Source organism: Rhinatrema bivittatum, chromosome 3 (assembly GCF_901001135.1).
Source record: "Rhinatrema bivittatum chromosome 3, aRhiBiv1.1, whole genome shotgun sequence".
NCBI lineage: Eukaryota > Metazoa > Chordata > Amphibia > Gymnophiona > Rhinatrematidae > Rhinatrema > Rhinatrema bivittatum.
In genome coordinates this window covers 282,069,016-282,096,525 of record NC_042617.1, presented here as the reverse complement: position 1 = coordinate 282,096,525, position 27,510 = coordinate 282,069,016, and the positions used below count along the sequence as shown (strand labels likewise).

At 45.0% G+C, this 27,510-nt stretch overlaps 1 protein-coding gene across 2 annotated transcripts in view; it reads right to left on the bottom strand.

Moving 5' to 3' along the window:
• Positions 1–1,242: 1,242 nt before the first annotated feature.
• Positions 1,243–27,510, bottom strand: part of LOC115087526 (17-beta-hydroxysteroid dehydrogenase type 6-like) — a 37,229-nt gene continuing 10,961 nt past the window's right edge. For both annotated transcript variants that reach the window (XM_029594855.1, XM_029594857.1), the window contains exons 2-5: positions 18,827–19,152; positions 16,832–17,090; positions 15,649–15,812; positions 1,243–1,909 (exon numbers count right to left, since the gene is read on the bottom strand). In XM_029594855.1, the coding sequence (XP_029450715.1) occupies positions 1,695–1,909; positions 15,649–15,812; positions 16,832–17,090; positions 18,827–19,139 (951 nt within the window). In that variant the 5' untranslated portion in view covers positions 19,140–19,152 and the 3' untranslated portion in view covers positions 1,243–1,694. The remainder of the gene's footprint in view (positions 1,910–15,648; positions 15,813–16,831; positions 17,091–18,826; positions 19,153–27,510) is intronic.

Here is a 27,510-nt window from a genome sequence, read left to right as displayed (position 1 = left end):
CAGGCACTTGTCCGAACCTTTTATAAACCCAGCTAAGTGAACTGCTTTAACCACATCCTCTGGCAATGAATTTTAGAGCTTAATTGTGCAATGAGTGAAAAATCATTTTCTCCAATATGTTTTAAATGTTCTACTTGCCAACTTCATGGACTGCCCCCAGTCCTTCTATTATTTGAAAGAGTAAACAACTGGTTCATATTAACCCATACTAGTCGTTGCATGATTTTGTAGACCTCCATCATATCCCCCCCCCCCCCCCCAATCATCTCTTTGCCAAGCTGAACAGCCCTAACCTCTAGCCTTTCCTCATAAGTGAGCCATTCTATCCTTTTCATCATTTTGGTTGTCCATCTCTGCACTTTCTCCAGTTCATCTATATCTTTTTTGATATGAGGTGACAGAACTGCACACAATATTTAAGGTGCGGACTCATCATGGAGCGATACTGAGACATTATGACATTCTCTATTTTCTTCACCATTACTTTCCTAATAATTCTTAACACTCTGTTTTGCTTTTTTGATCACCGCAGCACACTGAGCCATCTTAAAAGCCACAGTGCACTGTGGCCGCTGGATTTAAAATATGGATTTATGTGCATAACAGTTAGACCCATCCAGGAACGCCCAGATATGCCTAGCTCTGTCCCTTTTTTTATTCACACCTGAGCTTATTTATACATGCAGAGGGGCAGATTTTAAAAGCCCTACTCGCGTAAATCCAGCCCGATGGCGCGCATAAAGGCCATTTGCCGCTGTGCCTGGGATTGCGCGCTGGCACTTAGCCGGCGCGCGCAACTTGCACCTGCCAAAGGCAGGTATAACTTACAAAATAAAGGTGGAGGAGGATTTAGGTAGGGCTGGGGGTTAGGTTAAATAGGGGAAGGGAGGGGAAGGTGATGGGGGGCCGAAGGAAAGTTCCCTCCAAAGGCCGCTCTGATTTTGGAGCGGCCTCAGAGGGAATGGGGAAAGCCATTGGGGCTCCCCTAGGGCTCGGCACGCGCAAGGTGGACTAGTGTACACCCCCTTGCGGGCACCAACACCGGATTTTATAACATGCGCGCGCCTGGTAGCGCACAGAAATGTAGGCTGCGTGCGTAGGTTTTAAAACCTGCCCCATAATTTTCAGCTTTTAAAATATTCGTTGCTCACATGCAGCCCAGATACTCGCATATATGGCCTTTTAGCATGAGCAACACTTTTAAAATTCGCCCCATAGTGTTTACAATCAGAACTTAGAGCAGACAGTTCCACTCAGAAGTATACTCACAGCAAGAGAATCCATTACCATACAAGTCACACCCAGGAAGGGGCTACACAAGCAATTCTATAATAGTATATATGGTTGCTAGCTAGAAGAGATATGGAGAAAGGACTTGCCTGATGACTCCCTCCCTGATGACAGATAAATGGGTGGAATAAAAAGTGAGGCTCTATATGAGGACCTACCAATGAAAGTTGGATGGGATGGAATAGTGAATGTCTATGCATGATAATGTCCTGCAGGGAGCCTAAAGAAATACATTTAGGAGAAAGAGCTTGCAGGGCAGAGGAATACAATAGCAATGTATAGTAATAAACCCATGTGATGTGCAGAAAGAACTCGCATTCCATAGCTGAGAAGATCTCTGTTGCAGAAGATCAAAGGGCAGGGAGCCCTGATGGCAATGTCATCCCCCTGATACTGCACAGCTGTCACACCCTGGTGAGCTTGGGCAGCGGTGAAGTCAGCAGGTAGTCTGCCAGCACCGTTGGCAGGTAAGAGAGGGGGATAAAGAAGAATTTGGCATCCCAACCGGCGGAGTAGCGGGTGCGGGGGTGCACTGCAGTCAGAGCGTGCTCCATGCAATCCGTCACCAGTGACAGGTTTGGGTTGGCTCCAGATACCATGTCCTGTATGCTTTTGCAATCTGTGTGTATAAATATAAAATAAAAAAAAACCAAATAAGAATGACACTAAAGGCCACTTGGAGACACAGTTAACTTAGTGCAAATTTTAAAGTCTGCAAATATTAAAGTCACAGCTTTATGAGTACCTTAATGTAAGTCCAGACAATTTAATGAATATTCTGAAGGTGTTTTTATCTCTGTGGATTAGAGTTAGCTGCCACCATGGTCCTAAGAAGCAGTCGCTCTCTGTATACAATTATTCTAGTCATTGGGGTGCATGAGTCCCTGTTCATTCCTTAACTTTTACTCAGCATAAAGTTTCCCTTCTTTCTTATCCAGTATTAAAGCATGCCTCTGCTCAAATGAATCTCTTTGCAGATGTGGGACCCTGGTGGTGTGTACATGCTCCCTCTGTGTTTGCCAGTCTGAGTCCTTGCAGATTCAACCTTACTGTGATATTATGAACTGCAACAATATGATGTATAATTCTGTATCTAGTAATATATAAACATCATAGTATTGAAAGCTGATGTTACTCTGTTGCTCTTCAGTTTGTCTAGAAAAGCTTGGGAAACCTCATAGCGGTTTTTTTAATCTCACTTTAAAAACAGCCGTTACACGGCCTTTTTGCCGCATTAATTGCTTAACACTGCTTTTTGTTATGTGTGTTGGCTTTATTTTTAAGCGTATATTACAGCCCGTAAATTGGCATGGAGCTGTATAATTTTAATCATTGGTTTCCAAGCTGTGACTTGGAAATTCAGATTCAACCTTACTGACAGAATTATGAGCTTTGTCCTGTCTATAATCCCACATTAATGGAGGAAGGAGAACAAGATTCTGATTCCAGAATGTTGACTGCTGGGTCTTGTTGGGGGGAAACACAACCAGAGTCCAGCACTGGCTGTGGGGAGAGGATGGTGTTGATGGGGGGTGGAGAAGGGGTCACCAGGTAATGTTGGGAGAGTGGGAAGAAAAAGCTACCACCTACATTTTTCGTGGGCATCCAGGGCATTTCTCCCATGCCAACTTTCTCCCCATGTCTCTAACAATCCATTCACACTCCCATTCTTTCTTTTCCTTTCCTCCTTTCCTCCTTTCCTCCATCCTCCCTTACTCCTTTCCCATGCCCTTTTTTCCTTTCTCTTTTATTTATTGATTTATAACTTAAGCTTATAAACCAACTGTGAGGGAGTATACAGAAAATTTCCTCAGACTACTATAAAGGACTGCGCACAGCTGTCTTATCCATTCCTCCTTAAAATCCAAACCCACAGGGAATCCTGGGGCACCAGAGTTTAAGAACTCAGGGCCTGGAAAGTTTAAACAGGCCTTGGGGAGCAGACAGGAAGCCACGCATGAGAAAACATGCTATGTTTAAGGACTGTGTGTTATTTGAAGTTAAGGTGTGCTGCACGATTTGTTTGTCTTGCTTTGCTTTTCATTTTTTCACTGTAAATAAATTGTACAAAGGAAAACAGCTAGAGTCTGTTTCCTTATTCTTTCTGATTGTTTCCAAGCTGCTATCACCCAAGTTATCACATATGGTGGGAGCAGTGGGATCTCATGCCTAAGCGGGAAGCACAGGCAAGAGCCCACAACTGCAGCAGAAGAAGAAACAAGAAAATAAAAAAAAACCCTGCAAAGTTTTTTTTCTTTTTCCTGGGGCCTCCCAATTCCATTCACCCTCCCTTCGTACAACAGGCCAAGGGGGCTAGCCCTGCCTGTGTAGTCAAGGGTCAAGAAGTAAGTAAGGGCTGGCAGGCCAGCAGGTTTTTTTTTGTGTTTTGGTCTCGTCTATCCCCAGGCAGATGTACAGTATGGAAGTAGGGAAGATGGAGCAAGTGATGCAGGTCCTTGCTACAGGGCAGCAAAAATTATAGAACGCCCTGCAAATGCAAATCGGTCAGTAGTAGGCTTTGCGAGAGCAGGTGATGCAGCAGATTGCGATTCTAACCCAGATAGCACAAGCTGCGCAAACCATGGTAACCAGTCCAGCTCCTGTGCCACTGACATTACTTAAGATGACACCAAGAGAAGACCCAGATAGTTTCTTAAAATACCTTGAGTGCACAGCCAGACTGGCAGGCTGGCCAGAGAACAGGTAGGCTACCTATCTGGGGAATCTACTCACCGGGAGTTGTCAAGATGCCTTCCAAACTGCCAGTCTGGAAGGGAAGGCTACATACCAGGAAGGCAAAGCCGCCATTCTAAAGTGAGTGGGACTCACCCTAAAAGCCTACTGACAGTGATTTAAGCAGGGAGTTCTGTAGGGTCAAGAAAATCCACAGAACTTATTCCACAGACTTAAAGATGTTGCTTGGAAGTGGCTGCACCCGGAAGACTGGGGTGGATCTAGCCAAAGTGGTTCTGCTGGAACAGTTCCTAGACCAGGGCTTCCTAAACCTGTCCTGGGGACCCCACAGCCAGTCAGGTTTTCAGGATATCCACAATGAATATGCATGAGATAAATTTGCATACACCAAGACTCCATGGTATGCAAATGTGACTCATGCATATTCATTTTGGATATCCTGAAAACCCAACTGGCTGTGGGGTTTGGGAAGCCCTATCCTAGACAGTCTAGAATGACCTATATGGCAGTAGGTCTGCCATCATCCAAACCTTACAGTGGAAAAGGCACTGGAAGTAGTGGAGGCCTTTCAATGGGCTCAGACTATACCCGAGTCACCACAAGTCCCAGAGAAGCCACTTGACCCAGTAGAGGATGCTGGAATCCTAACAGCCAGAAGCCCTGACAACCAGTAGCACAGCTCCAGCCGGACTTTTTACCTCAACCACAACCCTCAGCCAGACAGCTATGTTTCAGCTGTGGTGAAAGGAGTCATTTTGCCAGAGACTGTTCTAGTATGAAAGATAACCCATGGATGTTAATGCCATGGCTCCACACTTTTGTAATTTCATGGATGTCCCCAATCTCTACTTTTGTGATTGCAGTTGAGCTAGATGGTGTTCCAACCCAAGCATTGGTGGATTATGGAAACATTCATTCGAAGAGACTTAGTGAAGCAAATCCAGATTGATTATGACAGAGTGGTGACCTGGTATGCATCCACGGGGACCAATGGCAGTATCCAACAAGCCGGGTACAACTAAAGACCCCGGTCAGACAACCCCAAATTGAGGTGGGACTTCTTCCTAGGCTACCCTACCCCATGGTGATTAGATGGGACTGTCCGAACTTCAAGAGCCATTTGAACCACCTCACATTCAGCTTGTCCAAGCTCAACAATGAACAATTGGAGTTTCCTGAACTCTTTTCTTTGGAGGATCCTGATCTGTATCATAAAGACTCTAAGACTCCTAAGTCTCAGAGACAATACTGACAGGTCAAATACAGTGTTACAGATGCAGCAAAAGAGCCCTGGGAAGGGTGTAGAGGTGCCAGTGCTTTCTCCTGGTAAAGTGTGAGCCCTGGGCTCGAGGTAGCTCAGGGAGGAGCCCCGAGACACACACCAAGTTAGGTAAGCAAGTGTTATGTTCAGTGTGTCTTGAGGTGTAGTGGGCCCCTGGGTTGAGGCAGTGTAGGCTCCATCCACAGGGAGGAGCCCTGTGGGCACTTGCCTCAACAGGCAAGGTCTCAGCAGTAACAAGAACAAGAGAGAGTATACTTTATTATACTGCAACAAATGATCCGTGGAGCGGATCATAGAGTAGTCCAGAGGAGGAGATACGAATGCTGGTCAGCCATGGAGAAGTCCGAGATGTAGAGGTGAATGGTGTCTACCTTATCTAGGCTTAGCTTGTGCAGGTGACTCCGGTAGTGGTCCGCAGAGCGGGGTAAGCTGGAGGCAATGGTATACAGGCACAAGACTGAATGGTCCCAGTAGTGGCCTGCAAGCGGGGTTCGCCAAGGATCCTTGCCACAAAGGTAGAGGAGCAAAGGTACTCACACTGAGAGCAGTAGAAGATGGTGGTCAGGCTCAGGAGGGATCCCAGAACTGGCACAGCTGGTAGGTTCGAGGTAGCAACTGGAACTTCTCTGGAACAAGAGAGGAGAGAAGAGAATGGCTCTCCGAGGAGCGGATAGCCTTGAGTGCGGAAGGCCGCTGAGGAGTGGGTACCCAGATCACTCAGCAGGAACAGATAACGAAGTCCCAGGAGGTCAGAATAGCTGGACCCGAATCCTTGCTAACTCATATTCGATGAAGTCAGCTGGGTTTAAATATGGTAAGCATGTGACATCATGCGGTGGGGATGCCTCCGAGGTTCCCGCCATGACGCGTTCAAGAAGGGGGCAGGCACGTGTGCATGTGCCTTAGGTAACCCTGGATGTAAGATGGCTGCTGGGAGCACCCACGCCATCCCGGACATGCCATGAGGGTTGGAGAGTGGATGCGGAGGCCGCCATCCTCTCGAGACTCGGAGCGGAACTGCAAAGAGAGGTGAGCAGCAAAGGTCGCAGCTGCCTGCGAGTGGCGGGCACAACAGCAAGTACAAGCAAGAACTCAGGAGGAGGACGGAGTGGTCAACCCTCTGTTGAACCAACATGTACTAGTGAAGACAGAAAGCTGGGAACTCAGGGGTCAGGTACCAGAATAGAAGATTCTGGGACCAAGAGAGTACACAGTCAAGTAGGTAAGAACTCCTGGAACTTGGACGAGAAGAGATTCCTAGACTGGACAAGATGAGATAAAACTCTCCAAGACAGGGAGACTTGGACATGATGAAACTCTTGGAGACTTGGACAAGATGAAACTCTTGGAGACTCGAATCAAAGGAATACACTTGAAGACTCGAACCAAGGGAATGCACTTGAAGACTCGAACAAGGGAATGCACTTGAAGAATTGAACAAGGGAATGCATTTGAAGACTCGGACAAGATGATACTCTAGGAGACTTGGACAAGGGAATACTCTTGAAGACGAAGAAGGAATGAGACTCTTGAACAGGAAGAAGAGTGCTGTCCCTCAGGGTGCCCTACACAGCCCGACGTGGACTGGTCACGGATCACCCTGTCCATTTCATGCCCTACACAACCTGGAAGACTGGTCGCGGACCAAGCTAAGAGCAGAAAGTGCACTGAGAGCAGAAGAGAGTCTGGACTGCACTTGAGAGATATCCAACCGAAGATGGAACCAGACATCTGAAGACTTATCACTGGGGATGCCAGACGCTTCTGAAAGGACGACTGGAGACGAAGTCTGGAGGACAGCAAGGCTGCTTACGGATTCTTCAGGAACGAGAAGAAGGAAGAAGATATGCAAGAGGGGAAACCTCGAGCATAGGTCATCTGGATATCTGGACACATGGACGTCTGAATCTCAGAATGAGAAGACAACTGGACATCAGGGTCTCTGGACATCTAGGATGATGGACATAGGGAGAGAAGACCAGTAGACGAGTAGATATCGGAGGGTTGTAGAGAAGAGAACAACAGACATCAGGACAAAGGATGCCTGGACACTGGACATCTGGATCACAGGAACCAGAGGACATCTGGATGATTGGGACATCAGAGACATCAGGGTATGGACAAGGAGCCCCAAGGCTATGGAAGGGAAGCCAAGGGCTGGAACATAATACAAGGAAGGTCCGATGAGGAATGGAACTTGGAGCTTCGGACGAAGACATCAAGGAAAGGAAGACATGGAACATGAAGTCTTCCAGACAGGAGCAGCAAGATGGAACCACGATGAAGACAGTGGAACTCTGAAGATGGAACCTGGAGAAGATGGAACTCCATGGAAGGGGTTTAACTCCAAAGATGAAAACTGGAGAGCTGTAACTCCATCCGAAAGCACTGCTGGAATGAAGCAGGGCCTTTTTACAGGGCAGGACCAGGAAAAGCCCTGAAGACGTCATCTGGGAGGAGGCTGGAGGACTTCCTGCTTCCGAAGAGGAGCTGCAGCGGGGCTTCCTTCAGCCCCGAAGATGAGAGAGGCTGTGGCGGCTTCCTGCTGCTGAAGGAGGACTCCAGAGGCTATGTTCGGGCCGTGGAGGAGGATTCCCCTGAAGGAGGTGTCGGCGACGCGCTGAAGACAAGCGACAGCAGGCCATGGAGGTGCAGTAGAGGTGTGGCTTGGCGGCGGTCCGGACAGCGAAAGAAGTAGCAGCATAAGCCCGACCCCAGGCAAAGGTGAGAAACTGCCCACGAGGTACCAGCTAGGGCAGGAACATAACATGTAGTTATGCTGTTAATATAGAGACAGCCAAGGAAACAGGTTCGGAATCAGGGAAAGAACAGCAGCCCACCCAGAATGTCTTATCTGGGCCCTTTCAGTGGGAAAAGAAGTGTGACCCAGGGTACCTCAGGCGGGCCCAGAGGGAGGATGAGAACTTTAAGTGGGCCCATGAGTATTTACAGAGGGTGGATGGAAAGCTAGTTCCTGGGATGCAGGCCCTATTCCTCCCTATTCCTCCTTATTTCATGATGAAAGGGGACCTACTTTACTGAATCACAAAGGGAAGTGTGGAGGGGGAATTAATAGACTAGCTACTAGTTCTCAAACTATATCGCCAGAAGGTCATGCAACTAGCTCATAGTCACCTTCAAGGGGATCACCTGGGCGTAAAAGACACAGGAGAAAATATTGGCACAGTTCTCTTGGCTGGGCCTACGTAAACAGGTCCAGTTGTATTGCTGGGCCTGCCCTACCTGACAACTCACAAACTCTCATCCCCATGCTCATAATTGAAAAAGCTTTTGAAAGAGTGGGCATGGACCTTGTAGGGCCACTAGAGAGATCTACTTGAAGAAATAAATACATCCTGGTCATTCTGGACTATGCCAAAAAATATCCAGAGGCAGTGCCACTATGGAATATGAATACCCCCAACTGTGGCAACTGCCCTAATGAAGGTTTTTTCATGACTTAGCCTACCCAAGGAAATCCTGACAGATCAGGGAACCCTATTTGTATCCAAGATAATGAAACAGCTTTGCACTTTGCTCAAGGTAAAGACACTGCGTACCTCAATGTATCACCCACAGACGATGACCTCAATGAGCACTTCAATCAGACACTCAAACAAATGTTGAGGAGATTTGTGGATGAAGACAGCAAAAATTGGGACACACTGCTACCCTATGTGCTGTTCACAATCCACAAGGTGCCATAGAGCTTAGTGGGGGTTTTCCCCAAGGTTTTCCTTGTCTTCCTCCCATCTTCAGAAAGCAAGTTGTTAGCCCATTGGCAAGGACCCTGTGAAGATTTAAACGGGGCCCGTGGATTACAAAATAGCCCAGCCAGGTAAATGAAAGAAAACGCAAATCTATCATGTCAACTTCCTGAAGAAGTAGGTTGTGCAGGAGTAAGGACTGGTATAAGAAGAATGGTTTGCCCCAGAGGTTGGACTTGAAGTGGCGTGAGCCCAAGATCCTTTTGGAGACAGCTGACTTAAAGCAGTTGGTAGAGCGAAGCAAAGAGATTTTCTCAAACCTGTGCAGTCATACCCACCTGGTGCAGCATAATATCATTATGCAACTGGAGTTGTGGTTCAGCAATGGCCCTATCAGATTCCCAAGGCCAGATACCACATCATTGAGACCGAAGTAAAGGAGATGCACCAGCTCGGGATTATAGAGGAGTTTAACAATGATTGGTCCTCACCCATAGTGATGGTGCCGAAGCCAGATGGGAGCATAAGGTTCTGCATTGACTTTAAAAAGGTCAATCAGGTCTCAAAACTCTACATTTACCCAATGCCATTGAGTGTCTGGGATCAGCCCAGTTCATCTCCACCCTGGACTTTACATGCAAACAACAAAGGACAAGATTGCATTCTCAACACCAGGTGGACTTTTCCAGTCCACTAACCTCCCTTTTGGACTCCACAGTGTCCCTGCAATGTTTTAATGCTTGGTTGACTGCCTGCTCTGCTCACATCATGGGTACACAGCCACCTACATGGATGACATCATGCTGTACAGCTCAAATGGGAAGACACATATGAGCCAACTCCAGGCCATGCTAACCAATCTGAGGAAAGCAGGACTAATGGCTAACCCCAAGAAGTGCTTGCTAGAAGAGCAAGAAGTCCAGTACCTTGATTATATCCTGGGGAAGGTCAAGGTCTATCTACAGACCCAGAAGATCAAGGCAATAACATGGGAGCCAGTCCCGCAAACAAAAGCATAATGGGGGCATTCCTAGGCCTTACAGGATACTACAGAAGGTTTATCTTCAATTACTTGGAGAAGGTGGAGCATCTCTCAAGGATGTTGCTGAAGAAAGCACCAGACAGGGCACAGTGATCAGCTGAAGCAGAGAAAGCCTTCAGGGCTCTGAAAGAGGGGATATGTTCTGAACAGTCCTGATAAGTCCGAACCTCACTGAACCCTTCATGGTGCAGACCAATGCCTCAGAAGTAGGCTTGGGAGCCATCCAAGATGAGGATTGTCAAGAACATCCTGTGACATACATTAGCTGGAAGTTGATGCCAAGAGAAAGACATTTCTTAACAGCTGAGAAAGAGGCCTTAGCAGTCAAGTGGGCCTTAGAGGCCTTGCGCTACTAGCTGCTGGGACAGCAGTTCACAATCATAACAGTCAACCATTTTTAAAGATGGTGCTGGCCATCCAGTGCTCCTACCATGTGACGGGGGCCGGCCAATGGCACGGATACCCTGTCACATGGTAAGGGCAAAGGGCCATCGGCACCATTTTTATTAGCGCAGCCGTTTACAATTTAAAGTGTGCAAAACTCTCTCGCCCTGGTGAGAGTGTGGTCTTGGAAAGAAAGTAGGCAAGACTATGGATTGATTGAGGTGAAAATCCGTTACCACATTTGGTAGGAATTTGGGCTGAGTGCGAAGGACTACCTGGTTATGTAAGGACTACTACTTGTTTAGGATGAGTATGTGACAAGAGCTTGTAACTCACTAACCCTCCTTGCAGATGTAATGGCTACTAGGAAAATTACTTTCCGTGTAAGAAATGTTTCATCACAGGAGTGCAGAGGCTCAAACGGGGATCACATGAGCCTCGATAGCACTAAATTTAGGTCCCATTCAGTAACCGGTGGTTGATTGGGAGGCTTAAGGTGGAGTAAGCCTCTCATAAATCGACTCACTAGGGGTTGCGCTATTATTGGTGCATCTCCTATTCCCTTGTGGTATGCTGCTATAGCACTTAGGTGTACTTTTACAGAAGATGTCTGTAGATCAGAATCCGAAAGGTGGCACAGGTAATCCAATAAAGAAGGAGTGGGGCAAGAAAAGGGGTCAAAACCATTTTGCGTGCACCACTTGGTACATCTTGTCCACTTTGAGTGGTAAGATTTACGTGTGGAAGGCTTTTGTGAAGCTACAATAACTTCCGAGATTTGACTTGAAAGATTAAGTGGTTGCAGAATTAAGCTATCAACATCCAAGCTGTCAGGGCAAGAGTTGGCAAGTTGGGGTGGCGCAACTTGCCCTGATTCTGAGTTATGAGAGTGGGCGCTGTGCCCAGGCGAATTGGCTCTCTGATCGAGAGGTCGAGAAGTATGGGAAACCATACTTGTCGAGGCCAGTATGGGGCTATGAGGATCATGGTCCCTCTGTCCTGTTGTAGCTTCACGAGAGTTTTGGATATGAGCGGGATCGGAGGATACGCATATAGAAGACCTGTGTTCCAGGGGCGAGCAAAGGCGTCCGTGGGGAACGTTGGTCGACGTCCGTGGAGGGAGCAGAATCTTTCCACTTTGTGATTCAGTTTGGACGCAAAGAGGTCTATGGCTGGGTGACCCCAGTGGTGAAAGATTCTGCTCGCTACATCTGGATCCATTTGTGAGGATGGAAACGTCGACTGAGATCGTTTGCTAGAATGTTCTGTATGCCTGCAAAATGGCGGCGCAAAATGGCGGCCTGCAAAATGGCGCCGGCTGAAGACAACATGATTCGATTTCAGGAGGCCATTCCGGACCCCCGCTGGACCCCCAGGTAATTTAAGGCATTTTGGGGGGGTTCGGGAGGGTGGGGGATTTAATTTAAAGGGTCGGGGGTGGGTTTTAGGGTGTTTTAGTGTGCCGGCTCACGATTTTAACGATTTTCACGATACTTTAAACACCCAAACGGCAACAATACGATTCCCTCCCCCTCCCAGCCGAAATCGATCGTTAAGACGATCGAGGACACGATTCACATCTCTAGTATTTAGTGCCAACTGCTGTTGTTGAGGGAGGTTATCAGCAATATCTTGAATTTGTTTCCACAAGTTTCTTTGATATTTCGTCATATAAAGCTGGTATGTCGCAATCCTAGATACTAGCATGGATCCTTGGAAAACCTTTTTTCCTAAGCCATCTAAGAACTTCTGTTCTTTTCCTGGTGGGGCAGAAGAGTGTGGTTTCTGTTTCCTGGTTTTTTTCTGAGCTGATTCAATGACCACTGAGTGGTGTGGCAACTGCGGTTTTTGGAAACCTGGGGTATGTTGTACCAGGTATGTTGCATCTGTTCTTCTGTTTACAGCCGGTACAGAGCAAGGATGTTCCCATAATTGATGCTGAAGTTCCAGAAGCACTTCATGAATGGGTATTGCCATCACCTCCTTTGGTGCTTCAACAAATTGCAACACTTCAAGAGACTTGTGTCTTGTATTCTCTTCAGTAAGCAATTCAAAGGGGATTGTATCTGCCATTTCCTTTATGAAATTTGCAAAGGACAGGTCCTCAGGAGGGGACTTCCTTCTCTCTTCTGGTGGGGAAGGCTCTGACTGTAAGTCTTCTGTATCAGTGTCAGTGTCTACATCCTCCCAAGGACTGTAGTGAAGTTGATAAGGTGACCCAGAAGGATCTAGTTTGTATTTTGGAAGAGGATGCTTTGTTTTAGAAGCAGACTTCGATGGTTCAGTTGGAATCTGCTTTGGTATCGAAGGAGGCAGGAAAGGCATTGATGGGGAATCGAAAGGCATCAATGGCAATCGATGGCTTTCATCGCCTGGTGGACCAGGTCGTGATGGCATCGATGGATCCAGAAGTGGCTTCAAAGGTAATTTTGGTGCCCAGAGGTCTTGAAGGCCCGATGGCCCCGGTAAGGAGTTCGAGTCCCTGCCTTACAATCCCTTTCATGGTTCGTTGTCTGCTTTCTGAAATCATTAGTTCCTTCTGCTCCTTCTTACATCCATGACGCTGGCCATTTCATCTCTTTGCTAAATCAGATTTCCCTCCCACATGACACGGTTTTTCTTGCTATCTTAGATATCGAATCCCTATACTCAAACATTCCTCAGTCCGAAGCAAATAATGTGGTTGAAGAAGCACTACAAACCTGTCAAGACCATATGCGAGTACCCACACACTTTCTTGTTGAACTCACATGCCTGGCCCTCATGAAGAATTTCTTCTCTTTCAATGGCTGCATATACCAACAGATTAAAGGAACAGCTATGGGTGCAATCATGGCCTCTGACATAGCCTGACTTTATGTCTCCAAGTTTAGAATGTTTTATTTTTTTTTATCAGTCTCCATTCTAGTCCTCTATTCTCTCTCAATACCATTTTATATATGATGGTTTTTTTAATTTGGACATGGACCAACATACAGTTTTTCCTTTTTCTTGGTTGGTTAAACTCATGTAACCCCAATTTAAGATTTACGGCCCGCATCGACTCCCAGAGTGTTTCTTTTCTAGACATCTAAATTTCAGTTTCAGATGGTTTCTTCCAAACTACCATTTTTTTAAAAAACCTACAATCAATAATCCTCTCCCTTGGAAGCAGCTACCCACAGTCTTTATGCAATAATATCCCAGTGAGCCAATCTTTTCGACTCTATTGGATATGTTCCACTTGTGATTAATTTTTTTCTCAGGCAGGCTCGTTTAATGATTTTTTTGTGCCGGTTTTATCCCCATCAGACCATTAAATGCACTCTATATACTAACTGGGACTTACTATTTTCAAAGTCCTCATTTGACGAGTCTAATATATTTACTTGTATGTTACCTTTTTCCCCAGCCTGTTGGCATATCTGTAACATTATACAGCACCATCGGACCTGTCTGAGCCCTATACTGGTTTTCCAACGTGATCTCTGTTTTTTTCTTTCAGTTTTTTCTTTCTTTCTCCAGGATATCTGAATACCGAGGACCCCATCTACCTTAAATACTGGCCATGCTCTCCCTGTGGGAGATGCAGAGCATGTGCTTTTTTCCCTTACTATTTCTTTGTTCACAAATCCCTCTTTACATAAACCTTTGCAGTTAAATTTTTCTCATATTGCTCTACATAAGGAGTCATATACGTTGTTCACTGTCCTATTCCTTGCTCTATATTGGCAAAACCATGCAGATGATACGAACTCAGATATATGAACACTGCTCCTGCCTTCTCCACACTCATGAGAATGCACCTTCAGTTCAGCACTGGATTGCCGCACAACATACCTCTGATGACCTTCGCTTTTTTATCATTGAAAAAGTCTCCCCCTTCCCCCATAGAGGCGACTCTGCCCACTACCTTCTTCACCGAAAGCAAAAGTGGATCTGTACCCTCAATACTGTATCTCCCCATGAACTCAGTCAAGATATGGACTGGACAATCTTTTTCTAATTTCTTTCTTTTAATTTCTGTTATCCACCCAAATCTCTATGCTTAAACCACGCCCCTCCTTTAATATCTCTCTTACACCTCTTTGAATGACAACTTAGGTCATGTGACAAGTTTTTGGCATGATTTTTTATCTGCTATCTAACTCTCTTTTCCAGAAGTATTTGTTGTTATGCTGTTAATTCTAATTTTGTAATAATTGTAGCCAAGGTAAGATGCCCTTGATGTAATTATGTTATGCTGATATATCATTTCCTTCTTTAAACATTTACAATTTATTGAAAGTTTTTTATTTATTTTTAATTATTCTAATGTACCTATTTGTCACTTTTGCCTTTCACTACTCCAGATATTGATTACTTTATTTGTGTTCCATTCCTGGATTTGGACCCTCCCAACACACCAATGGTTCCTTTCCATGTCAGGGAACCATTAGTTTTGCTCATATGAATTGAATTGTCTCATGCACCATTTATTCATTTGAACAGCAAAATTGTTGGACTATTAAAGATTCTTCCCAAACTATTTCGGGTCTTAAACAATACACCATCACATCTTATAGCAAAACCTGAGCTACCTTACACTATAACACGTAGAAGTAAATATGGAGTCGCTACTGCATGTACGTTTATGTGTACAACCCTATCCCCCAGCAATTTTCAAAAGTCCTTTTGTGTGCATAAAACCGTGTTTTATTCATATAAACCCTTTTGAAAATCAGGCCCAAAGTGTGCCGTGCAGTGTCTGAAGACAAGCATGGTTTTCTGTAGTCAGAGAGCAACCCTGCAATAGCTGAGATGTGCAAAAAAAAAATGGAAAAAAAATCCCCCAAAAACTTTGGTGTGCTGATGCTGAATACATGACAGAAGTGTAATCAGACCGGTGTGATTCTGCAACTACCCCAATGCATGCTTAAATGTATAAGTTTATAAGTAAATTTATAAGTAAATATAAGTAAGTTTATAAGTAAGTAAGTTTATAAGTAAAGTAAGTTTATAAGTAAATTTATAAATTTATAAGTAAATATTTCAAATGCTTTCAACCTTTTCTTTTTTCCTTCCGCTCCCAGTTTAAGCATCCATGTTTTTTGTAACTGCTTTCTTCCGCACTACAGTTCATGTTTATTTTTTCTTTTTATGCACCACTGTTTTATTGTAAACCAGCATGATGTGAATTTTATCATGAATGCCGGTATATAAAAACCTTAAATAAATAAATAAATAAATAAATAAATAAATAAATAAATACGTGTTAGCGGATGACTCACAGACGTTGAAGAACTTCTCTCCATAGGTGTCCTTGATCTCCACAGGGAGGTTGCTCCAAAGGCATTGCATATACTTCTGAATGGAGTGGAACTCTGTAATGGGTGTCCTGAAGAAGCCGGGCTCCACTATGCTGACCTTCACTCCAAAACTGCCAGGGTCACGCCTGGAAGGGAACCAAGGACATTAAACAGCATCATTGCCTGCCATGCTTCTGAACAGGTGCACTGCAAGTGATCAGAGATGTGGAAGGGACTAGTGTGTGTTTGTGGGATGGAGAGGGGTTATTTATTTTGTTTTCACCTTTTCATATTGACTCCTTCACTGGTAAAGACAGACTTGGGTTTTGATGACATCTAGCCACTCACTGACCAGTGAAACATGATGCAGATGAAGCTATTGTGCCAGGGGACATTGACCTTAAGGGCATGAATTACAAGGAGGTTTTATTAATGTCACAAGAGCACTTGTCAGGCCTGGTATCAATCTATTGCATCATCTTTGGCTAATTTTGGTGTTAGTTCAGTAAAAAGGTACCAAATAACCAATAAGTCAGGCCAAGAAACCACAAGTGTATAAAAACAAAACAAAAATGGTATGATAATAGTAGGCAGAACAACTATAATTAAAATATATTAAAAAAATAATAAATTAAAAAATGTGCAGATAAATACACATAATGATAAAAATAACAATAAAAATCCTTTACACACACAAAAATCTATACCATTCGAACATGTATTTAACCTCAGCATGGGGACTGTGAGCCAGTACACCCTCACAAGCCCTGCAGTAGCCCTGCCCACTCTTCAGGACTTGTTACCATGGCAACCCATGCGAGGATCAGGGCACTACAGGGCCTGTGAGCATGAGCTAGCTCACAATTATCATGCTGAAGTTAAGTTGTAGGAGTTTGGAAGAGGAGAGCTGTGTGGCAGCAGGCCTATTTGATGGCATGGCAGCAGCAGTGGCATTCCACTACCTATGAAAATTTGGTATCAGAAGCAGTTTCTTATGCCTAAAGCTGGGTCTGTCACAGAATTCTGAGTCTGCATTGGCTGGAAAGCTCATAGTACAGGAGTAGTAAGTGCCACATGCCACAACTCGCCTGACAATATAGGAGTATGGAGGGAATAAAGCTACCATCAACTGATGGAATTGTGTTGTTGGTGCAATTCTCCATACCTGAGGCCATCTGAAAATGCCTCCACACCGTATTTAGACATATTATATGCTCCTCCAATGTATGATACTCTGCCCATAATGCTGGCAACATTGACGATCCTGCCCTTGGCTCTCCGCAGCAGAGGAAGGAGGCTGAGGGTCACTTCGACTAGTCCCATCAGGTTGACTTCCATAACCTTCTGGTAGTCAGCTTTGGTCAGCCACTCGTAGGGGGCCACTGGGATTAAAATCCCAGCATTGTTCACCAGGCCCCAGAGCCCTGTAACAAGAAGGCAGTAAATACAATCTCTTGCTCATCTGGTCACATTCCAAAGCAAAATATCCTTGATTTTGTTTTGTTCCCATGTTTTAGCATGCAGAAACTTTATTTAAATGGTTTTAGTGCATGCTAAAACAAGGAAACAAAACTGGAAAAAATAATCAAAAAAACAAAATGACAGTTTTCTGGCTACATCCCTAGATTACGATTGCCAACAAGCTCCAAGTACCAGGAACCAGTCCTGGTTGCACCTGTTGCAGTGGGAGCTGCTGTGTAGAAGCCAAGGCTCAAATGAACCACCAAAAAGGGAGTATATGTATGTGTCGTAGACATTGCATAGGCCAAGTGGTCTCCCTCTTTCCTGCCATGGTGCAGTAGGAAGAATTACTCACTGATGGCCTTTTGGGGACTGAACTCTATCAGGTCATATGAAAAAGAATGGACAAACAGCATGCAAGGAGTAGCTTAATGGTTAGAACAGATTAAGAGCTAGAAAAGTAAGGATTCAAATCCCACTGATGGTCCTTGTGAATGGACAAGTCACTTCACTCTTAATTTCCTCAAGTATAAACTCAGTGCCTCATTTGCAAAACATTTTTCCCATAGACCCAGCATGGGAGAAAAGCTTTAGTAAATCAGGCCTTTAGATTGTCAGCTTTCTGGGGACAGGGAAATGCCTACAGTACCTGAATGTAACTTGTCTTGAGCTACTGATGAAAAGCATGAGGTAAATCTAAATTAGTTTCTGAACAAAAATTCTTTGGAGAGCATGATTCAAGCACTCCAAAAATACACCAGCCGAGGAGATGCCTGGGGAACACAGGAAAAGAAAGAGGAACCATTGCAGCTATTCTGGGCCCAGCCTGCTGTCACTTCTTAGCCTATATGGAATCTGAGTTCTGCTTCCGGAAGCAAGAGACTGAGCCAGTCCTGTGCCTCTGCTATTGTTGAAGGGAGGAAGGTATTATCAGAAGCCAGCAGGAGGCAGCAGAGAGGAACCACCACCAGAACACATCTGAAAATACTGACTGCCCTGAGAGGAGGCTGAGACCTGCTCAGAAGAGAGGAATGAGAGTAGCCATGCAGGCCTTAGCTGAAGAGAGGATGTATTGGGGAGGCTGCAAGAAGCAGAGTGAACTTGAGAGCTAGTAAGTATCTGAAACTAGGCCACAGAGAGGAGGGAAGCAGGATCAAGGAAAATGTTGAGGGGGGCTATGGAGGAAGAGCAAGATCGAAGGACCAAGGCCACAGAGGAGAGAAGATGCCATGTGGAGGGGCCCAGCCTAAGAGGATACAATAAGGTAAAAGAAATGAAAGAAAGGGGACTGGGGTGAAGCGGGAGAGCAGTAGAAGGAGCCATGTAGCCATGGAGGAAACAATGTCACACTGCAGACGTTCACCCACTGGCTGCTGCATTTTTCTCTACAAGTCTATAGATGCAGTGAGGGTAACACCAGGACCATATTTGTTCTGGATTGGTCAGAAGAGTTCTGTGAAAGGTCATGTTAACAGGAAGGACACCTTACTGGCACTTGATGAAGCATTGTCACGGTCACCTGACTCAGGACAACTCAGGCTGGTTATGCCAGTTCTGGATTTGCCTCACTTCATCTATGGCCTTAAAGTCCTGCTTTCTTGCAGAAACAACAACCTGATAAATCAGGTGATTTTGGTAGACAAGTGAAATATGAAAACCTACCCCCACTCCCTACACGCATGGATCTTTCTGCCTTTACCTCTGTCTCCCACTTGCTGTTTTACCCAATCGGCAGCAGCAGCGACACTCTGACTGTCAGTGACATCCAGGATTAGCGTTTGCAGTCTCTGGGAGGTGGCTTCCTTCAGCTGCTCCGCCCCTCGCTGCGTCAGACAAGCTGCCAGCACCCGCAGGCCCTTCCTGTCCAGCTGCCGGGCCAGCAGGTTTCCAAAGCCCGAGTCACAGCCAGTGATGAGCACATATTTATCTGAGAGGTTCTGGAGTATCTGTCTGTCCCGATACCAGCGGTACAGGAGGTAGAGTCCCAGGAGGGCCAGCAGCCAGAGCCACATTGGAACGTTCTCCCTGCCAGAGAAGGAACAAATAACAGCGAGTGTAGGATCTGAACTCCAGACTATAATCTCCATATAACAGAGGTATAATCATAGCACCCAATTTCCTGTGATTTATTTTTATTTATTTATTTATCGAGCTTTATATACGTCATTCGGTTTCGCCATCACAACGGTTTACAAGTTTCAATGAGTAAGATGTTAAGCGGTTAGGATGGGGATTAACATCGTATTCATATTGGTTAACACGTTTTCTATGGATAAAGTGTTAGAAGGTTAGTAGATGCATTGACGTACATAGAGCATTCATTTATACATACAGGGCTGGATTTTAAATGCCCTGCACGTGTAAATCTGGCCGGATTTACGCGCGCAGGGCCCTCGCGCACCGGCGCGCCTATTTTGCATAGGCCGCCAGCGCGCGCACTGCCCCGGGATGCGCGTAAGTCCCGGGGCTTCGTAAAAGGGGCAGGGGAGGGGGCATGTCCGGGGCGTGTCCGGGGTCAGGGGGCGGTTCGGGGTGGGACCGGGGGCGTGGCACTGGCCCGGGGGCATGGTCGAGGCCTCCGGACCAGCCCCCGGGTCGGGTGATGGTGCACCAGCAGCCCACTGGCGCGCGCAGATTTACACCTGCTTTCGGCAGGTGTAAATCTGCCAACAAAGGTAAGGGGGGGGTTTAGATAGTGCCGGGGGGGTGGGTTAGGTAGGGGAAGGGAGGGGAAGGTGCGGGAGGGTGGAAAGAAAGTTCCCTCCGAGGCCGCTCCGATTTCGGAGCGGCCTCGGAGGGAACAGGCAGCGCGCTGCCTTGCGCGTGCCGACCCCGGATTTTATAAGATACGTGCGGCTACGCGCGTATCTTGTAAAATCCAGCGTACCTTTGTTCGTGCCTGGTGCGCGAACAAAAGTACGCGCTCGCGTAATTTTATAAAATCTACCCGACAGCATTCATTTAAAGCATTATTAAGATTGAGGGGGATATTTTTAACGTAGCAAGGGGAACATGGTGGGGTTCTGAATGAAGGTTAATAGGACGGGGGTGAGGAGGTTTCAGTCCAGATTTGTGTTATATTTTGGGGAGGGTGTGTATGAGTCATTGGGTGTTTTGGTAGGCTTTGGTGAACATCCAGATTTTAAGTTCTTTTTTGAAGGTTTTTAGGTTTGGTTGAGTTCTTAGTTCCGTTGGGAGGATGTTCCAGAGTTTGGGGCTGCCGAGGGATATGGCTGTTTCACGGGTTGAGGTTAGTTGTTTGGAGTGCGTAGTTGGGATTTTCAGAAAGCCTTTGTTGGTTGAGCGGAGGTTTCGTTGAGGTGTGTGTATTTTTATTGTTTTACTTAACCAGTTAGATTGTTCTTCGTATATTGTTTTGTGCAGTAGTGTCAGTATTTTGTAATCTATTCGATGTTTTATTGGGAGCCAATGTAGAGCTATGAGAATTGGCGTAATATGTTTGTGCTTTTTTGTTCCTGTGAGGATTCTGGCAGCAGTATTTTGCAAGATTTGTAGTGGGCGGCTCGTGGAGAGTGGTAATCCAAATAATAGGGAGTTGCAATAATCCAGGTTGGAAAAGATGATAGCACAGAGGTTTGATTCTACAGCAAGAGTAAAACAATTCTTTGGACATATGTGTAAATATGTGTCATCTTCTGTATATTAAATCATGTAAACCTTATTTTACATTACAAAAATAGTTTTTCAACCATGCTTGTGCATCTGAATAATTTCTTTTCTTTATGAATGAAAATACTAAAACCAATCACAGTGTCACTGATACAATTAACAAATTGCATAGTACAAAAAAACAGAAGCACGATTATTCTCAATAAGTACATCATGAGGATTTTTATTTAATTTTTCTTTTTGCTCCCACACATACATCCATCAGTCATTCACTCATTTGTACATCATACAATTACATAAGAACATAAGAAATTGCCATGCTGGGTCAGACTAAGGGTCCATCAAGCCCAGCATCCTGTTTCCAACAGAGGCCAAACCAGGTCACAAGAACTTGGCAAGTACCCAGCTCCACACCTCACATATCCTTCTTTCAGCCTAGACCAAAGGTTAATATATTCTGTTTTCTGTGGAAATTGTCTAATTGAAGAGTCAGCTTTCCAACCTTTTCATATGCTACACAGTTTTTCATCATCCATTTCTAAGAGGTAAATATTGAAAGATAGTCTAGTACTCAACAAGTCAAAATATATTTTGGCACCAAGAGGACTACATACAATTTTTTTTTCACTTACTGTGAAATAGCCTGAGCCATGCACAATACTCAATAATAAAATACTAGCATTTACCTAATATAATTCTAATCTTATCTCATTGGTCTTATCTCATTGGTCTTGAAGGAAAATATCAGCTTAGGGTACTTTTTCAAAACCGGGCCATGTTGTATCTACCTTCCTTGTATGCTTTTCCTATAGTATGTGCTTCAACAGCTCCAAAAGCACATCAAGCTAACCCTCAAAGTATATCATGTGACCTGGAGCCTGGCAGATTTGAGCCATAAAATCTTCAAAATAAAAGTTCACATTTTTCCAAAGTAATAGCACACCCTACACCAGGGATGAGGAAACTGAACTATAGTCCCTCTTCCAACTATGCAATTGGTTGGGTTCCCCACAAATTTGGTTACATCTCTCATATATATATACATATCCTAAATTCCTGGTCTAGTGTTAAAATCTCTTGCCAAACAATCAGCTCTTGAACCAGTTGCAAGTAATGAAACAACACTGCCAGCTAGTGTGAGGCACACACACAGATTTTCAGACTGAGGAAATGTTATTGGCACACACACAAAGAGAGACACACACACTCTCTCTGGCACAGACACAGACACACTGAGCATGAGTGTGTGTGTTTCAGAGAAAAAGACATTCCCCCTCCCCCATACACACACACTCTCTCTCAGACACAAACACATTCTGCTGTTGTGCTGCTGCTCATGTGCTCACACATGTGCCCCCTTTAATCCCAGCACTGCCACATCACAGTATAAAGTTCTTGCTTGCTGCCAATCCTTCCCTATCTTGCAAAAGCCCCCTCCCTTTACTTTTCTCAACCCTTCTCAGCAGCCCCAGTCTCTAAGAGGCTCACTGATTCTACAGCCAGCTGTCCTTCTCAGAGTTCAGCCCAGTCACATCAGCCTCACCAACGCTTCATAGGCACATCCTCCTAACTCACCCCCTTCCTTTCTGTGGCTGTAGTTTACCTCCACTTTTCTGCCAACGCCACCATTCCAGTGCATTCCCCATTGACTGGGTGCACTACACAGTCTGCTGCTTTTATGGTTCCCAGGCTCTGCTCTACCTACCTACTTACTCCGGCGGAGAGGGTGGAAATGTGGAACCAAAACTGATCCATGCTGTTTCTTGGGCTTAAAAAAAAAAGATATGTAAACCCTGGTCAAGACTGTTGAGAGCCAATGACCCCAAGAAGCACTGCTCCCGATGGACAGATGGACTCTTGCTTTCCCATGTGGAGCCAATACAGCCAAGTTTGGCGCAAAGCTTTTAGGCGCCATAGGCAAACCTTACAGTCTTGCAGACCTGGGTCCCACCCTCCCCACACACAATTAAAGAAATTAAGGGAAAATCCCCCCCTTTGTAGGGTGTAATGAATAAAGGGACATGACACAGTTCCCCAGGCTGCTCCTCAAAATGTTAGACCTCATTTACTCTCAAATGTGTATCACAAAAGCCTCTGGGGACACCCGGGGTTCATCCAGTGCGAGGGAATGTGTAATACAGTCCTTAACTTGCACCTCAACTGCCTCAAATTGGTCGGTATACTCACAGTAGAGGATGTTTTCTAGTTAGAAAGATACAGTGGAATAAAGCACAGCATCCAGTGGTGGTATTCAATGGAAAAAAGACTGTTCCAGGATAAGGTAGAAAAAATCATAAATAACCACAAAAGTTGTGACTTCTTTATAGTGCCACATCTACTCTCCTTCTCTCTCTTGGACCTGAACAAGTGTCTACCTCAAAAATACCTTCCCCATGGAGGGAAGGGTTGTCTTCTGAAACAATCAGCAGTAACCAAGTACTGGGTGATAGTGAAAGATCCTTTTGTAGAAAAAACACAGATAACTCCAAAATGTTTTTCAAGAAACATCAATAATATCCAGGTCTTCACCTCTGCTATTTTCTGGACGCAAAGACAAGGAAAACCCTAATATACAGCTCTTCAAGAGTGGGGGGAACAACCCCTCTTTCAGTAACTGATACAAAGTCCAAAAATATCCAAAAACTCTGCAGGCCTTAAAATGCCTGACTCTTCGATTCTCTAAAAACTCCTGGGTCGGTTTACTGTAAAGCAGCAAAGTTCCTCTGCTGAGTCCTTTTAGCAAGAGGCAAAGACCCTCCAACTTGGTCAGTCAACTAAGGAGTGGAAAGATCCCTCGATCAATCCTATGGGCTAGAGGAAAGACCCTTTGCACATGCTCAAGAGGAAATATACTGTTGTGATCATAAGTTTACATACCCCTGGCAGAATTTATAAGATGTATAGCATTTTAAGCAAACATAAGTGATCCGACAAAACACAACTGTTATTTTGAATGTGTTTGAAATTAAACTATTATGCATTACAGAACAGCACAATCATTAAATAAACTATAGCAATAAAAGAAATAATAAAATGGTCCTGTTCAAGTTTGCATACCCTTAGGGGCGGATTTTAAAACCCCTGCGCATGTAGGGCCCTCACAAAATGGCGCCGGCCATATGGCCGGCGCCATTTTGCAATACGGCAATACGATTTGAGTGCAGGAGGTCGCTCCGGGACCCCCGCTGGACTTTTGGCAAGTCTTGTGGGGGTCAGGAGGCCCCCCCAAGCTGGCCAAAAGTCCCTGGGGGTCCAGCGGGGGTACGGGAGCAATCTCCTGCGCTCGTGACATTGGGGGACAGGAACCAAAATGGCGCCGGCGCTACCTTTGTCCTGTCATATGACAGGGCAAAGGTAGCGCCGGCGCCATTTCTATTAATGCACCTGTGGCCCGAGAGTGGAAGATCACACCGGGACCCCCCCACTGGACCCCAGGTAATTTAAGACATTTTGGGGGGGTTCGGGAGGGTGGGAGATTTATTTTAAAGGGTCGGGGTGGGTTTTAGGGTTGTTTTAGTGTGCCAGTTTTCCCGCCATCCCCCAATTTACGATTTACACGATTTTAAAAAAAACAAAACCACGACGATCCGATTCCCTCCCCCCCAGCCAAAATCGATCGTTAAGACGATCGATCACACGATTCACATCTCTAGAGATTACTAGAGTTTTTATTAAAGGAGTAGAGGGGCACTGCCGGCGGAGTGGGGCGTGCAGGAGAATGTCACACAGGCACGGGGGTGCCACAGAGTCTTTGAAGTGGGGGAATACCCAAGGAGGATACCTCAGTAGAGATGATAAGACAATGGTCCACAGAGTGGGGTCCACCGATAAGGCATCCTCAGTAGAGATGATATGGTAGTGGTCCGCGGAGCTGGGTACACCGACGAGGGTTCCTCAGTAGAGATGATACAGCAGGGATGAGGTTCCTCACTAGAGATGATATGGTAGTGGTCCGCAGATCGGGATACATCGATGAGGGTTCCTCACTAGAGATGATATGGTAGTGGTCCGCGGAGCTGGGTACACCGACGAGGGTTCCTCAGTAGAGATGATACAGCAGGGATGAGGTTCCTCACTAGAGATGATATGGTAGTGGTCCGCAGATCGGGATACATCGATGAGGGTTCCTCACTAGAGATGATATGGTAGTGGTCCTTAGAGCATTATGTCTGTCCCGTTATGTGACGGGACAGACTTCAAAAAATACACCGCTGCAATATTGTACCCCTGAAGAAGTCCACGATACACGGATCGTGTCGGGTCTATGCCAGTGTTTTTGGGAAAAGCTGTCACCTCTTCACGCTACTCATAATGAAGAATAAGTGATCTGTCTTAATACACACTTAATATAAAATTTAAATAAAAAGGAAAAAAAATCGCAAAGCATAAACTTTGAATGTTGATACCAATGATTATAAAAAAGGTCTCTTTGTGTTAAACCAATTTTCAGAATCATGGTTAACGTTGTGCATATCTGACACCTTTGAAGTGAGTACCCTCTGATAAATATAGAGAGGCTCAAATATCATATGAGGTATCACATTCCTATAAAACAGCTACTACTTATGATGTTTGAATGAATCTATTATTTGTTTAATACATCATAATTGCACAGTTCTTTGTTTGCAGTTTGGGTATACTTAGGCAGTTGAGGATCTTATCCTATTAGATCAGGTTTTCTATCATTGGAGAAGAGCTGACTGTACTATTAGGGATGTTTCATTGCTTTCTGTACCTTGATCAGACCACTGGTCAAATTTGGGTTAGGATCTTCCATATTTTCTGGGCTAGGCATGCTATCAGACTAGGTTCATTTTTTTCCATTGTTTTCCTTCTGTGCCTGTATCAGAACATAAGACCATAAGATATGCCACACTGGGTAAGAGCAAGGGTCCATCTACCATTGCTTATTAATTACCGTCATAGCACTTTATGGATTTATCCTTTAGGAACTTATCCAAACCTTTTTTAAACCCAGTTACACTAACTTCTGTAACCATATCCTCTGGCAATGAATTCCAGAGCTTAACTATGTGCTAAGTGAAAAATAATTTTCTTTAATTTGTTTTAAATGAGCTACTTGCTAACTTCATGTAGTGCCCCTGGTCCTTCTATTATCTGAGAGAGTAAATAACCGATTTACATTAACTTGTTCAAGTCCTTTCATGATTTTGTAGACTTCTATCATATCCCCCCCTTAGTTGTCTCTTCTCCAGACTGAACATCCCTAACTTCTTTAGCCTTTCCTAATAGGGCAGCCGTTCCAAGCCCCTTTTCATTTTGGTTGCCCTTCTCTATACTTTCTCCAGTGCAACGATATCCTTTTTGAGATGCAGTGACCAGAACTGCACACAGTATTCAAGGTGCAGTCTCACCATGCAGCAAAACAGAGGCATTATGACATCCTCTGTTTTATTTTCCATTCCCTTCTTAATAATTCCTAAAGTTCTGTTTGCTCTTTTGATCACCAAAGCACACTGGACCAACGATTTCATTGTATTATCTACTATGACGCCTAGATCTCTTTCTTGGATGGTAACTCCTAAGACAGAACCTAACATTGTGTAATTACTCTGCATAATTTTGTGTCATCAGCAAATTTGTTCACATCATTCATTGTACCCCTTTCCAGATCATTTATAAATATATTAAAAAGCACTGGCCGAAGTACAGATCCCTGAGGCCCTACACTGTTTACCTTTCTCCACTGTGAAAACTGACCATTTAATCCTACTCCTACGAGGAGAGATTGAAGAATCTAAATATGTACACCCTGGAGGAAAGGAGGAGCAGAGGTGATATGATACAGACTTTCAGATACTTGAAAGGTGTTAATGATCAAAAGACAACGACAAACCTTTTCCGTAGGAAAAAATCAGCAGAACCAGGGGTCACGATTTGAAGCTCCAGGGAGGAAGATTCAGAACCAATGTCAGGAAGTATTTCTTCACGGAGAGGGTGGTGGATGCCTGGAATGCCCTTCCGGAGGATGTGGTGAAGACCAGAACTGTGAAGGACTTCAAAGGGGCGTGGGATAAACACTGTGGATCATAAAGTCAAGAGGCCGCCAATGAAGAGTGGGTGACTCGCCAGAATGATGGCTACTGCCTGGAGTCAATACCCTTATTAAATAAACATACACATGTTTACTGTGACTCCAACATCGCTCTAAGCTTCAACAGCAAGAGGAAATGTGGAAAAAAGGATTCACACTCACAAAGAGGGGAGTAGCTGGCTTGTTACGGCGGTTACTACCCCAAATCAAATAAGCCTGATACTTCACTTTCAATGCATATACAGCATAGTTCTCTGATTCAACGGCAGGGGAGAAGAAAAACTGATACTTCACACATCCAGCAGAGCTCTCTGCTTCAACGGCAGGGGAGAAGAAAAGAGGGTTCACACTCACAAAGCAGGGAGTAGCTGGCTTGTTACGGCGGTTACTACCCCAAACCAAATGTGCCTGATACTTCACTTTCGATGCACATCCAGCATGGCTCTCTGCTTCAACAGCATGGGAGAAGACTGATACTTCACGCATATCCAGCATAGCTCCCTGCTTCAACGGCAGGGGAGAAGAAAAACAACCAATAAGGGCTGTATAACATAGTCTGGGTAAAACAAATAAGCATGGGTGTAGCTTGCTTATTGCGGCGGCTACTACCCCTAACTAATCAAGCTAGATATTTCACTTGGATGCAGCTCCATCACTGCTCTCTACATTAAAGGTGGGGGTGGAAGGGAAATAGAACC